The sequence below is a fragment of the Danio rerio genome, chromosome 12 (genome assembly GCF_052040795.2).
Source record: "Danio rerio strain M-AB ecotype USA chromosome 12, GRCz13ab, whole genome shotgun sequence".
In the NCBI taxonomy this organism is placed as follows: domain Eukaryota; kingdom Metazoa; phylum Chordata; class Actinopteri; order Cypriniformes; family Danionidae; genus Danio; species Danio rerio.
In genome coordinates, this window is record NC_141032.1 from 14,339,445 (window position 1) to 14,355,348 (window position 15,904).

General features: G+C 34.2%; 1 protein-coding gene across 1 annotated transcript in view; it reads right to left on the reverse strand.

Moving 5' to 3' along the window:
• Window positions 1-15,904, reverse strand: part of stat5b (signal transducer and activator of transcription 5b) — a gene marked incomplete in the record, with an annotated part of 62,556 nt that overhangs the window by 33,046 nt on the left and 13,606 nt on the right. The window contains 6 exon segments of the mRNA NM_001003984.2: window positions 1,096-1,247; window positions 1,334-1,464; window positions 2,924-3,098; window positions 3,211-3,300; window positions 5,201-5,357; window positions 8,353-8,488. Coding sequence (NP_001003984.2) covers window positions 1,096-1,247; window positions 1,334-1,464; window positions 2,924-3,098; window positions 3,211-3,300; window positions 5,201-5,357; window positions 8,353-8,480 — 833 coding nt within the window.

A 15,904-nucleotide genomic window follows, 5' to 3' on the forward strand; every position in this document is an offset into this window, starting at 1 on the left:
TATGCTGGAAACCTGTAAGCATTGACTTCCATATTTGGAAAAACAAATACTATGGAAATAAATGATTACGGGTTTCCAACATTTTTTTTAAATAACTTATTTTGTGTTAAACAGACAAGAAAGAAATTTAAACCAGTTTGTGATAGGTCAAGAATGAGTAAATAATGACAAAATGTTCAGTTATGGGTGAATTAACCCTTTAAGTCTCACCTTCACAGAAAAAAATGCTGTTGATCAGACATGTATTATTCAGGGTTTCTGCAGGTTTCACCAAATTAAATTTAAGTCTTTAAAGACATTTTTAAGACCATTATGAATAAAATTTTAGTCTCATAAAAGGCTAAAAGTTTTTCAAATGGTTCAAGGGGAATATATTTTTATTTGCCCTATCAAATGAAAATATATAATTTCATGCATTTAATAATACAAATTAAAATAAATGATAAAAAATATATATTATTCTAGATGTTTTTAGCAAATTATTTTAAATATTAAGTAAAAATAAGCAAGCTCTACTTGTATTCATACATCTTTTTCCAACATAAACTTTCTTTAAAATAATAAAAATGAACAAACTTTTAGAAGTTTTAAAAACTATAATAAACTAAATCCATGCACAACAATTCCACTCCAGGTCTGTGTCCTCAGCAGTAAATACACGGAGAACTATAAAAAATGTTATTGTAATGAAAATAATTAAACCATTATGATAAATACAGTTAAAAATTACCTTTTTAAAGAAAAATTAAAAGTTTTTTGAGATTTCTGGTGATTGTATGGGTTTTGGCTGGATCAGGTAGCTATAAATGAACAAAGGAATTTTAAGATCGGTTTAAAAAAGATTAAAGACCTAAACACAATAATTCAGTAAATTTAAGACTTTTTAAGGTCTAAAAATTTTACTTTAAGGTTTAAAAGTTTTTAAAACTCTTATTTTTTTATAAACTCTGATTATTCTTAAAATAATAATGACATTTTTGTTAGTTTTTTTTTATTTAATAATGAAAGTATAATTATTAGTGAGCTTGCACAAAACAAAATCCACGGTATTTCCTCAGACAGCCCAGCGAACATGTAAATACTGTGAATCCTTACCAGGCTTGCAGTATGTCCAATCCTCCTTCTGATGGTCCTCCATTTCCTGCAAGCTGCTGTCGTCTCTTCCACTGGATCAGTTCATCATCAACAATCACGGTTTGCTGTTTCCTCAGCAGAGCGAGGGTCCTCTGATGCTTCTCCGCCAGCTCCTACACACATCACATTTTTCAAACACTAAAAAATATCATGGAAAATTGCTCTTGATTTCCAGAAAATGTGTGTTGAATTAGTGTACCTGTCTGTATTTCTGTAAAGTGTTGGCTTCTCGTGTCAGCCAGGTCTCTAGTGTGGACTTCCTGCTCTGCAGACTCGCTTCTCTCTGAGCACGCTCAGTAGGAGGAAGGCTGGCCAGACTAACTATCTGAGCTACTCGAACCAGAGGAGATATCAAAGGAATGGTTTAAAATTTGTGCTGTCAAATGATTACTTGCATCCAAAATAAGACTTTGTACACATAATATTTATGTGTGTACATCCATACATACAGACACACAAACAAATCTCATTTATATAGTAGTCAACATTTGGATCAAATGGATCAAAACCATTCGTCAAAGTTGTCCTAAATTGATTGATTAATACCCATTCTTGTATTAAGCGATTTTAAAATTCTTTTTTGAACCACTTCAAATGTTGAGTACTAGTATATTCTCTGGCCACTTTATTAGGTACACCTGTCCAACTGCTTATTAGCGCAAATTGTTAATCAGCCAATCACATGGCAGCAACTCAATGCATTTAGGCATCAAGACGATCTACTGCAGTTCAAACTGAACATCCGAATAAAAAAGAAAGGTTATTTAAGTGACTTTGAACGTGACAGTTATTGCCAGAAGGGCTGTTCTAAGTATTTCAGTGGACGTTCTGTGGGTGAAAATGCCTTTTTGATGGCAGAAGTCAGAGGAGAATGGCCAGAACTTTGAGGCGGAAGGGCTACAGCAGCAGAAAACCACATCGAGCACCACTCCTGTCAGCTAAGAACAGAAAACAGACTACAATTCACACAGGCTCATCAAATTTGGAAAAGAGAATGTTGCCTGGTCTGATGAGTCTCGTTTTCTGCTGTGACATTACTACCTTGTATCATCAGTTCAGGCTGGTGGTGTAATGGTGTGGAGGGTATTTTCTTGGCACACTTTTGGCCTAATAGTACCAATTGAGCATTGTGTCAACACCAGAGCCAATCTGAGTATTGTTGCTGACCATGTCCATCCCTTTATGACCACAGTGTACTCATCTTCTAATGGCTACTTCCAGCATGGAAACACGTGTAGAGGGGTTGTGCGACGTTTTTAAGGACCGGGGGGAGACTCGCGATTTCCGGAAGATGATTATTCGTTTGCGGGCATCTGGGAGTCTCCCAAAACTTCCGGGAGACTTGGGATGTCCGGCATTACATTAATGTTACTAGCCATTTTGCGAGTTATGAATGGATGGATGGATGGATGGATGGATGGATGGATGGATGGATGAATAGATGGACAGATCTTTTGCTTGCTTGGAATGTATTTGAATTCCACAGCACATACTAGAATATTAGAAATATTATAATTATTATAATAATTACTACTATCTGAAAACACCTATTAAGTAGCTATTAAGTTGCTTTTACATGCTGCCACCATTAAAGCAAAAAACATTTCAATATATGTAAAATGGATGTTATTTTCACATTTACGGTGTTAAGGTTTTGCTTGCTACTCAATCAGAATCAAGTATTCATCAATCAAGCAATGTATTTGTGGATTATTACATCATAAACCCACTGTGTATATTATAAAATATATAAATTACATGTGCGGGATGAGATGCTGTATGATCATACCCTGTATCCTCAAACTCTCCTGGTACTGAATGATGAAGTATTCTTGACTGTGCTGGAGCTTGCGGAGGTCATTCTCTGTGTCCTGAGTCATAACGCGCAGCTCCTCAAACGTCTGGTTGATTTGCTGATATCTCTGTGGGGTCCCATCAACCGGACCTGAACCTGGACTGCTGGTCTGAATGACACATACATACAAACATGTAACATACATGTCATTTACCTCTTTAGCAACCCAATGTAACACTGTAGGTGGAGATCAACGACCAAAAAATGTGCAGGCGACTTACATTAGATGCTTCCTGTACAAGTCTTTGTTCGGTGTACAAAATGTGTTTGACACACCGCACCAGCTCCAGGGGGCAAGCATCATATGAGTTCTATAAAAAACATCAAAATCTGATATTTGTGGGCATAAATTTCATTCAACAAATTAATTCATGTGAAACAGACCTTGAATTCTAGTCAAATGTTTTACAGTTTGAATGAAATTATTTTAAAAAATTATTAATTAATTAAATTATTTAAATCATTTTTAAGCAGAAAACTACTTACAATAATAAGCAACAACAGAAATACAATTTATTTCTTTTTATTTTCTCTTATGTTTAGCAAGTCTGAACATTTTTTCATTAAAAATGCAGTAAGACTGTCGTCAAGGCTGCCCCTCAATCCTACTCTTTTGCTTTATTTATTGAGCCTTTGGCACAGTTAGTAAAAGACGAACAGGGAATTAAAGGAATAACAGTTAGAGGTTTAGAGCAAAAGATCTGCCTGTATGCAGATGATGTTCTTTTGTTTGTTGGAACACCAGAAGTTAGTATCCCTACGCTGATGTCAGTTTTAAATAAATTCAGCACCTACTCTGGATATAAGCTAAATATTCAACACAAATTTTGAGCTTTAATTATTTTCCTCAGAAAGATATGTAAAATAAATTTAATTTCAAATGGAATTCAACAAGTATTAAGTATTTAGGTAATAAAATAACTTTAAGTTACTACACAATTATTTGATAGTAATTATGGCCCTATAAATAAGAATATAAATATAAAATCTGATATAGACTCACTGCCAAGCTTGTCTGACTATTACAAAGCAGCACAAATGGGGACTTCGATAGAATTCAGAAGGATGTACTGCGCCCTTAGCATTTGCCTATACTGCCTATGCCACGGGCCGTCCCTGAATCTACCAAGGAACACTAAACAAATGACATCAGACTAAAATGGGAGAGAGAGTCCAACTTAGCTATCTCAGAGGAAGATTGGTTTAATATCTGCTGAGTACAAGCCACCTCTTCTAGCTCTGGTATGTGGGAGATTTTTGCTGGAAGAATGTTACCAAATACTTAATAACCCCCAAGTTAACATGCATGCAAACAAAGGCGAAGAACACGGGGCAGTGTTGGAGAAAATATGGAGAAGACTTAGCAAACCATTTTCACATATATTGGAGTTGACCAGCCATTGCCTAGATTCTGTTTCTGATTAAGTCATACTGGCAGGATGTAATGCAAGTAATATGAAATATTTTTAGGGATGGAGTGGAATTTTCTTTTACTACAATTTACCTGGGAAATATTGCAACCAACTTAATGGTAAAAGACAAGTATTTATTAAAAATACTTCTAGCAACCAGTAAGAAAACTGTAAATCGAAAGTGTCTACAACTCGATTTCCCTACAAAATCTGAATGGTTGGATATTGTTTCTAACGTTTAAAATACTTATGCCTTTACACAGTGTAAACTGATCTATATATATTTTTTAATGTGACATGTAAGAAAATATGTGACCAGTCAACTGTTCATTTAAGTTCCGAGGTGTTTTTGTACTTTCTATTTTTTTTATTATTTGTATTTTTTCCTTTTCCTTTCTTAAAAAAATTTATAAAATTAAAGTATTAAAAAATGCAGTAAAAAGTAATAGTGTCAAACATTATTACAATTTAATACATCTTTTTTATTTGAATTGATGTAAGTGATGTACTCCTTATAATTAAATATTTTTGGGGCTTAATATTTTTTTTTATTTAAAGAATCCTGAAACAATGTGGCATGGTTTTTACAAAAAAATATTAAGGAGCAATTATTAACTGAGCACAATCAATAACTGAAAAAATTACTGAGAAAGCAAGCACATTATTAGCATGATTTCTGAAGGATCAAGTAACCTCTACTGTAAGGGAAGAGTAATATTCACTGGACCTCAGTAATAAAGGTACATTATGTTTCATGGTTGTTTGATCAGCTTCATATGTTGTCATCTGGTGCTCATACCTTCAGCTGTGTGGCATAATGGCCAAGTTTGATTTTAAGCAGAAAGCCATCTTCACCCATCTGATGCTCTGCTTTCTTTTGCAGCTCCTGGATCAGACCATCCAGCAGACGCTTGGCTTTAAACTCATCCTGCTGGTTCTCCAGATCTATGGCATCCCTGCACACCATACAATAACACTTCAGTGGATTTCATGCCCTACTGCGAGAGTCCGCAGGCTTTATTGTAACCCCAGTTCAGAAAAAGTAATCTGTTAATTTTTTTTAACCTTAATTTAAGTGAAGAATAAAACATGTAAAAAATAAAATAAAATAAAAAATTTGAGTGTTTTCAATGACAAGCATGTCATGAAGGAATAGTCAAACAAATACAAATTCTCAATGTAAAATTCTAAAGAATCAAGGTTTTCCACGAACTAAAATACAGATCATACATGAGAACACCCTCTCATTTAATTTAAATTTAGATTATCTATAAGATGCTTAACAATATAATATTTGTGATTAGATAAGTCAGTACTAAAGCAAAATCTGGAGGTAATCTAACAAAATAACGGTCTAAGAACAAATAGCACAAATTTATATGTTAGGGAATAAAAAAAAAAATTTAATAGAAAAGAAAATAGAAAAAAATCAAGAGAAAAAAACATATATACACAGTTTTGTTGTCTGCAATTTTTTTTGCAATATTTCACACTAACTGAAATGTATTATCTTACTATTTCTAAAGATGTTCAGTGACTAAAATATTATTTTAATAAATGTAACTGTTTAATCAGGGCTCGAAAGTAACCTTGTTTTCTTAGTAGCACCGGTGCTTCTAGCTTCAAAATTAAGTCACACCATTACTACACGTTTTATATAAACAGATTTATTGCATTTGAAATCAACACTAAACATTACTGACAGAGTATTCGACTGTCATTGAGTGTCAGAATGTTGTGGGACTGCTATACAGGAGTTATGATTATGGATTATAGATTGCGAAATTTATTAGTTTTTATTTTACTATTTTTACAGGTTTTTTTAACGCATGACGGTAAAACACAAACAGGGTTATGAATATATTAAAACATATGCTTGATTGTTGTAAAAGTTCAAAATAATGACAAATATTACAAATTTGTGGATCTCCTTACTTCCGGGAGCTGCGATCCTGCTTTTGTGTCTGGTGTACTCTCGGAAATTTTTTTTTACCCCTTGGTTGAGTGTGGTCCTGAAAAATCTTCATTTGAAGGGCTATTTACCCCTTCACTTTAGCTCTATGCCTTCAAGCTAAAGAGAATTGGGACAGGGTAAGTGCTAAGGGGTAGAATGGGGATTGGGCCTAAATAACGTTAGAACATTTCATGCTTAAAATGTGTAGTTGTGGCAAACACTGTTGCCTGAAAACTCTGTCCTACGGGCTTTACGGTGAATGCTTTAGTCATTTTCACAGCAGACTTTAACCCACTGAAAGTCTTTTATCCACTCTTTAAAAAGTGTAAATGCTGGATTGACATTTATTACATGATCACTAATCAGACGTGCCATTGTTTGTAAATTTAGGTAGTTTCTAAAACTTAATTTGTCTGTGTTGTTTTTATTCTCTCTGATCCAGACCTTTACATTTTCGTGGCTGGAGCTCCCAGTCATCTGAACTGAGTGATTGACAGCTAATATTAACAAATCCATTCATGTTCTGTTCTAGCGCACTGGGCCAATAATAAGAGCTTGAAAGCAGGGCAAGCATTGCAGTCTTTGTTTACTGCAGCAAGTTGACATGACAACTGTTTTAAACCATTCCTGAGCGCTGTGTTTGGTGCTTTTAGGTGCAAAGATGCCTAGTGGCTGAATGCCTCCTAAATCTGCACATGTGGTGAACATTTTGCTGTGAAAACTGGCCGCATGACAACAATTTTTCGCCTTAAACCTTAAATACCTCTTTTGCACAATAGGAAACCTTAAATACCTCTTTTACATAATATTAAACCCTTAAAACCTCTTTTGCACAATATTCACCTTTAATACCTCTCTTGCACAATATCCTGCACAACATTGTCCAGTCTCATGTAAAAGTACTTGTATAGCCTGTCTTATGTGTATAGTTAGATATCTTATAATATATGTTAATTACGCAGTTTTTTAAAAATAGCGCCAGTGTTCTGTGTTTGTATTGATGATTAATTTTGTAGCACAATTTTCATGTGAGACACTACATTTCATTCCTCTGTATGTCCACACATGTACAGGAATGACAATAAAGCTTGACTTGACTTGACTATTGTAAAAAAAATAAAATAGATGAAGAAAATCCAAAAACCTGCTTTTAAAATTTAAACACTTAGTATTCTTATTTCCCAAAAAATAATTGTTTATATTTCCAGAACACAATTTTTTTTTTCAGTAAAGACAGTAAAGACATCAGAAAAATGTTATTTGTACTTTTGGCAATTAAATAGCAGTTAAATAAGGAATAAAGTAAATCCAGGCATGTAGTTTTAGCAGAATAAACAATAAAGCTTAACTGGTTTACCAGCTGTTAAATTAAACTAAAAACAACGGCTCACCAGGGTATATCTTAAACATCAGTCAGTGCATATATTCATTTTTGCTAATCTGTCACTCTGTTGTTCTTGAATGTTGACTGTGCTATCTTGTGGCTGAATAATAATGATAATATATAGCTCATGTAGGCTGTATCCAGCTATTTTTTTGTTTTGTTTGTTTTACATCTTCGGTAATCCGTCTATTAAAGAGCTAAAATATTACAGCTTACATCATGTTTTGTGTCCAATTGCTTAGTTTTGTGACATTTAACTGTGTAATAAGGACCCAGATGGCAGCGGAATAAAGCACTTTTGTATCATACAAATGGCAAGCTTTCTATGATGCATTGTTTTTAACGCTTTTAAGAAAATCAATTGACATGTAGTTTCTGCAATTTTTTAGGTCTGAAAACCACATGTAGACGAAGCATTTACTTTCAGATTTGCAATGTCTAATATATGGATAACCATAATAACGAAGAGAACAAAATTATGTGTTATGTGACATTTATATTATCTTGTAAATCTGTCTTTGCACATCTTGTGATGGTTTTGTTGGGAAGCCTTGCTTGCATATTACATCCATTTAATTTGATCTTAGAACAGAGTCTGCATAGAGACACTCACCATGGTTGAGCCTCCAGCCATTGTGCCAAGTAGTGGCGCACCTCAATGGGGAAGTGCTGGCCATAGAGGGATTGCATCTGATGAAGGGCGTCCCCCTGAAGCTGCTGTGCCTGAATCCACAGCGCCATGCCTGGCTCTGAACATAAAAAGAGAGATGTGTTTTTGCATCAATAACAATGCCATAAAAACTTCATCCCATGATGAAATACACTTTGTTTCACCTGCTGTTTCCTGGGTTAGATAAATGCACTGAAGCAGCATCTATTCATTTAAGTGTACTTATTAGTATACAAGCATAATTGCCAAATAATACATGAAACAGTGGGCACAGACTGCATTCAGATTGGAATATTGACCAACTTTTTACTGGATATTGCACAAAATACATTGTATTCTGCAAACTAGGGCTGCACAATATATAGTTACAGCATCGATATCGCAATGCGTGCATCTGCAATAGTCACAACGCAAGATATGCAATGCTGCGTCTAAATTATAGTTGACCAGGAGCTACAGAATAAATGTGATTTGTAGAGTCACTTTAACCATGATTGAGTAAAGGTTTATAATTTGCATGTGTTTCTTAGGCATGTGACTGAGCATTTCTAGACAGTTTAGAATATTTGAGCACAAGAAATTGTGATGTTCTTTTATCTAATTATTTATACAGAATGTATACAATTAATGCAAAAAATATTTTTGTTTTGTTTTGCTTCTAGTCTAAATATCTACATTTCAAAGTGAAAATTTGATTATTTTACTTTCCATATTGGCAGATAATTTCTCTTATTTTAAGAAAAAACTATTTATTTTGACTTATTACTTTTAAAGATGAAAAAAACAACAATATTTTTTCTTGATCTTAGAATTTTTAGATATTTGGACTAAAGATAAAGCAAGGAAAGACAAGCATTTTCGTTGCATTGTGATTATAAAATTTTTGTACCTAAATACTGTTATAATAGAGTTAATAGAGCTATAGGGTTTATGCACAGCTAGTGTTTCTTCCCATAAATCCAATAAACTTCCGGGGGAAAGGTTAATGTGACTTTTTCAGTTTTATACAATTCCTTTTACAGCATCGATGTTGTATAGTAATTAAAATACAATCAGTTAAATAAACTACATCGTTCATTTAGTTGTTTAAGTGTAAAATTAGATATTCACGTTTTCATGTTAGATGTTCATGTTTTAAAGACATGGCACAGAAAATTTGTATTTAATGCAGTGTTTCTTGTACATTCTGAGACCTACTTTATATCGTATATCGTATAATTTATTATTCAGGCACTGAGGATTGTTGATTTTTATAGAAAATTTTGTAACAACATACGGTTTACTAAAAGCGTTTGACCCAGGATACTGCAAAATATCCTGGGTCTATATACAAAATATACTGCAAAAAAGTCCTTCTGCATCTTCTGCATATACCCTATTCAAACTATCTTGTGAAACTGTATATGTATATATGTAACAATATAAAATTTTTTCAATATTGTTCAGCCCTAGTGCAAATAGGCAAGGGATGATAACCGTAAGATAAGGTATGTTGCAGTTTGAAAAAGTTAACGTTTTAAAACCGTCAAAATATCCTGCTATACCCTTCCTAGTATGAGTATGTATGAGTAAGATTTTTTATTTACATTTTTTAGGACAACAGTATTTCCAGCAGAAAAGATCTCCAAAGATGCCATTTTAAATTGTAAAAAAATCAGTTTATTTGAAACTAATGAAGACAGCAGAAGTCAACAATTTATTTGAATTAATTAGCCTGACATGTTTACTGCTTTTATATATATATATATATATATATATATATATATATATATATATATATATATATATATATATATATATATATATATATATATATATATATATATATATATATATATAAATATATTGTGTACGAAAGGGGAAAAGGTTTGTTTTATACCCAGACATTTAAAAAGAATATATTTTAGAGCAGTAATCTCAATACTGTGATACAGTGAAACCGTGATATTTCTATTCAACGTTATCACACTATCAGAATCTTATACTGGCTCATGCCTAACTGCAAATATAGCTAATATTCTTCCAAAAAAGACAAGAAATATAGTTTTTTCTTCCCTGCTGTTATATATTTTCTGAATAAGACCTGAAATTTTATTCTGTTTTCATCGCCCTGAAGTCAAAGGAATTTAAAAAAAGTTTTATTCTAAGAAATCAAATACCCGAGTACTACTTTCTTGTGATGTTTAAAAAGATTTTACTAGTCTTGAAAAAGGCAGTTAATAACAAGCGGCAAGATATTACCAAAGGTATTACTAGGTCAGTAAACCTCATCATGCCAAACAAGTAAACATATCAACATGCTAACTTGCTTTCACATTAAATAGGAACAATTTGGAGTTGGGTACTAAAACCCAGTGCCATGTAACCAGTATGCACCAGACCGAATCAGCATATGAGTTTCGGTGGCTAATTCTGGCGCCACTGGTGCAGCAACAAGAACGTAAGAAGCATCAAGGGGTGGATCAATGGTACACATAAGTACGCGTTGTCACGCCATCTCTAATTCCAGCTTTGAGGAATACAGACACCCTCAGCAATGTCAGGCGCTGGGATTCTGACACATCAACATGCAGCAGATGCTTTACAAAAGAGCTGCGTGTAGGGGGGAAACACGTCAAACTTATGAAATTTGAGGGCTCATGGAACCAATTTAAAGGTAAGGACATCATCTGGCACTTTCAGTAAATACGTTTACATGGACACCAATACTCCGATTTTAATATGATAAAGGGTGCTTTCACACCTAGACTTTTGTTACGAAACCTGTCCCGTTTGCCCAGTTAGCGTGGTTCGTTTGGCATATGTGAATCCAGTAATCACGCTCTGATCCAAACTAGTGGTCCGAGATTGCCTGAATGAGGTGGTTTCGGCTTGATTGAAACAAACTCTGGAGCGGATCGATTGTAGTGTAAAAGCAAAATGATCTGAGCCCAGCTATGTATTAATATATATGTATTATTCACAGTTTATTATGGTTGTGTAATAGCCACATATACGGCTTTAAGAAGAGAGAATTATGAGTAGGGGGGATGACGTTCCTACTGGTAAATGTGCGTTTCAAGTTAAATGCAAAAGTGAAAGCATGCTAACTAATAAAGAGAGCTGGTTATCTGTTAAATAAACTGACTGAACTGCAGTTTTAGTTGATCTGTTATTTCTTTCAATATTGTAAAGCATATAATGCATAAATCTAGCCAAGGGCTATGTATGACAAAGTCTTACCTCTGATTTATATCTGGTGATGATGTCAGTGGGTGTCACCATTCAAAATTAAAGCACAGATTTTTGCTTATGCTCATTGCCATAAACTAAAATAGGGACGCATGACAGCTAAGCGGGACTTTGCAAAATAAACCATGAAACTCTGACCAATTTGAGAAGAGTTTACTCGCATGTGACTTGTTTTAGCTCTTTTGGTCAGTTTAGAAACTGTGCCATGTGAAAGCGAACCCCACCAAGAACAAAGTGCAACAATGTAACAATTTTAATCTCTGTTTCAAAACAAAACTGATGTGAAAGCACCATAAGACAATACTCTGATCAAGAGTCTACCACGTAAATCGTGATTTTGATTATCTTAAAGAACCACAGACACAAACTGCGAACGAAATATTTATAGGCTGGTGACGCTATGACGTTACTGGATCTATGTGCTGTAACATGTAACTGGGAATCATGAATGGAACATTCAAAAAGCAACTCATGTAAACATCTGAATCATAATATTGTCTTATTCAGATTAAGGCAAATCATTAGATCACTGATGTCCATGTAAAAATAGTCACAAGCCCCAAACCCAGAAAAAATGTATTCCCTGATTTTGATGACAGCCTTTCCACAAGTTAGTAGTAAGCTAATGTAATGTTAGCATAATGCAAATCTTGCGTTCATGCTAACAAACAAATGATCAAACGAAATATTAATGCAATTCAAATATCTAAATATGAATTGATGTTTACTTTAAACTTATTATAAATGTATATTTATATTGCTAAATTATGATGATTTAAATATATATTTTTGTCAAATAATTTTGTGGCTAAAAAGTTCAGGTTCACATTCAGGCACCGGTACTGTTTTAAAATTATCGATTTAGCACAGATATATCTAAATAGCCCCAAACGATACCCGACCCTAGACCTATTATGCTAATTTTTGCGAGATGCAAAATAAGTCTCTAATAACCCTATAGAATATATATATATGTGAAGTTGCAGCTCAAAATACCCAACACATACTTTTCTTGTAACTCTTTGAATCTGTCCCTTTTAGGCTTTGATCAAAGTTGTGCCATTTTGGTGACTGTCACTTAGGGTTGTAACGGTATGAATTTTTTACGGTATGATAATCGTCTAAAACAATACCACGGTTTGACGGTTTCGCGGTATACGGTATGTTACAAATGTTACAAAATAATAGAACAGTGAAGCAAATTTGACTTTTTCCAAATGATATATTTTCAGTTACTTTAAACAACACCACTTACAATGAACAAATAAAAAAATAAGAAAATAATAAATAATGTGTCAAAGTCCAAATAAAGTCCAAATAAACATGGTGCAAATCCTCAGTAAAAAAATAGATATAAATATTTACTATACTATAAATAGTTACATAACGAAACTAGATTCAATATGGAACATCCTTAGGTTTTATGTGCCAGCATGGATATGGTTGTCTGTAGATATGGATTTGGATATGGTTGTCTGCAATAACCCTAACCCAGACAAACAGCTGCACCTTCATTTGCGTCTTTTGAAAACAGCAAGAGCAGTAGTTCGTCTTTGCTGTGTCACTGTTTTGTCATGTTGCTGTGCTGCTGTGCATGCAAAAGTACTTAGTATGAGAATTATTTCATCCAAAACTTTTTTTTTTTTGCGTTTTATTTAGCCGCGCATAAATGTATGCCTATCTCTCATTCTGTGTTGTTCAAAAAGCTCGTTTTTGGTCCACAAACAAAAGCGAAACCTATGCTTATTGGTTGTGATATAGCAAGTTTGAACCAATCTGGGCATGGAGGAGGGACAATGCATCAATGTATCGTGTCTGGTTTGTCCGGAGACACAGTGACGAGCGTTTCTTTGTCAAATCAGCGTTGTCAAATTTTGATGACGTAACCGCACTGATTCCGGAGCCTCCGGAGCCGCGAATGTTATGTGATACAGCACTGGAAAGCTGGGATTCTCTTCTTTATGCCAATCTTTGAATTGTATGAATCGGATCAGCGGTTAAAACCGTTGATATGCAATTGTTCATGGTATGATAATCGTGCACGTTCAAATCGTGGTAGACCGTCATACCGGTATATTGTTACAACCCTACTGTCACTAATGTATTTTAACGTATTTTTAATCATTTTATTTGATACAAAGCAACATTCAGGCATGAGGTTCAGCCACAAAAATTGTTGTATGTGTTGGATGATAACATTTTTTCACATGAATAATTCTGCATGATCTAGGCATGGGCTGGTATAAGTTTCTGCCAATATGATACCAAAAGATTTTATGTTATTGTGACTACTGCTTTAAAATATGTTTTTTAGAAAGGTTTTCGTAAAAAAAGTCACTTTAGGTAAGAATCAGACCAGTAACTTTTGATGTGTAGGTTCTTTTCTGCTGATACTGTTGTCTTTTGACCTAAAAAACACGTAAAAATAACACAAAAAAAACATATACCGAATGAATGGTATAACAGAAATTTTTTTAAGTTTTAGAACCTTGAATTTTCCAAACGACGGTAAACCTTGAAACCGGTTATAGTCGGTATATACTTATTTATTTGCAATGTTCTAAAATATATATTAAGCAAATTTTATAAAAACAACAGCATACATGTTAAAACAGCAAAATAGAATAAAGTGTGAGGACAAATAGGAGTAGATCAGAAATAAAATTAATCAATTATCTATAAATTCATTAGTCATTGTTAGGGGTGTAATGGATCACAACCCACAGTTCGGAACTCATGTGACCCGCAGATTAAAAAATTTTTGAACTTGTGGGTTAATCCAACATTTATATCAATTGCAGACAGATCGCCTTCCTTGTCATTCAAATAACATGTATGAAAGCATTTTGGCTTCCCTGTAAAACATAATGATGATGGGAAAAGTTGTGGTGGGACCTACGTAAATGCTTTCTTATGTTATAATCTAAAAGTGTTTTTTGTCACCGTTTGTTTAGCCTGCATTAATGCATTTAGTGTGAAGTAAAGCTGCACAAATAAACATTAAAAGATTGTGATCTCAATTCAAACCGGTGCAACATAAATGATAATGATTTGCATGTTTATAAATCCTTCGATGCGCTGCATTCAAATGTGTGTTTGATCGAAAGAGATTCAGTTTTTAAGCTTTTTCAATTAGTTACAAACAGTCAAATAACACAGAAGTACTGGGATAACAGTTTATGGTTCAGATATAAACACTGATGTTTATGGTAAAGATTAAAATAACCTTTTATTGGAACATGAACGTTGTAACAATTGCATTGTTTAACCAATAGAACAAACAACCATCAAAATTATGTCACTGAATAGGTTTTCAAAAAATGATACACCTATAATAAAATAAGAGGTTTTATGTGTGAAATGAGCAAAGCAGTGGCGCAGTAGGTAGTGCTGTCGCCTCACAGCAATGGTCGCTGGGTCGATGGTTCGAGCCTCGGCTCAGTTGGTGTTTCTGTGTGGAGTTTGCATGTTCTCCCTGTGTTCGCATGGGTTTCCTCTGGGTGCTCCGGTTTCCCCTTACAGTCCAAAGACATGCGGTACAGGTGAATTGGGTAGGCTGAATTGTCCGCAGTGTATGAGTGTGTGTGTGGATGTTTCCCAGAGATGAGATGCGGCTGGAAGGGCTGTGTAAAAACTTGTTGAAAAAGTTGGTGGTTGATTCCACGGTGGTGACCCCAGATTAATAAAGGGACCAAGCCGACAAGAAAATGAATGAATAAATGTGTGATATGTTGAATCATTAACTGATAATAAAATTTGATACATTGTACAAGATGTTAGATTTCTATATTTAGCATTTTCAGCAACAGTAGCAAAGATAATTTTTCGTATTGAATAATTTCTTTTTTTTAGCTGATTATTTCTTGCTTTTAAATTTTTATTAAAATGACAGATTCTAAGTTATGTTTGTTAAAGCCAATGTTTTTTGCAGCAATATTTTTGTATAAATGGAAAGCCAATTACATTTGTGTCCGTCCTTTTTAGATGATCCGAAAAATGGTCCAATCCGTGACTCAAAAACAGTAGTGTAACCATGAGATTTGAGATCCATCTGTCTGGGTTCTGCCACTCTGGTCATGTAAATTCTTGTTTTTTTGGCAGAATCCGGACACTAGTCCTGTCTAGTCCTGTCTTGTTGTGCTCGGCTCGAGTTTTCTTGGGTCGAGCACTTGTTTCTGTCATTGTGTGTGTCTCCGTGTGCGCCGCCTTCGTGGGTGTGCGCAGAGCGTGCGCGATCCGGCTTGATGCAGGCTCTGCATGCCTC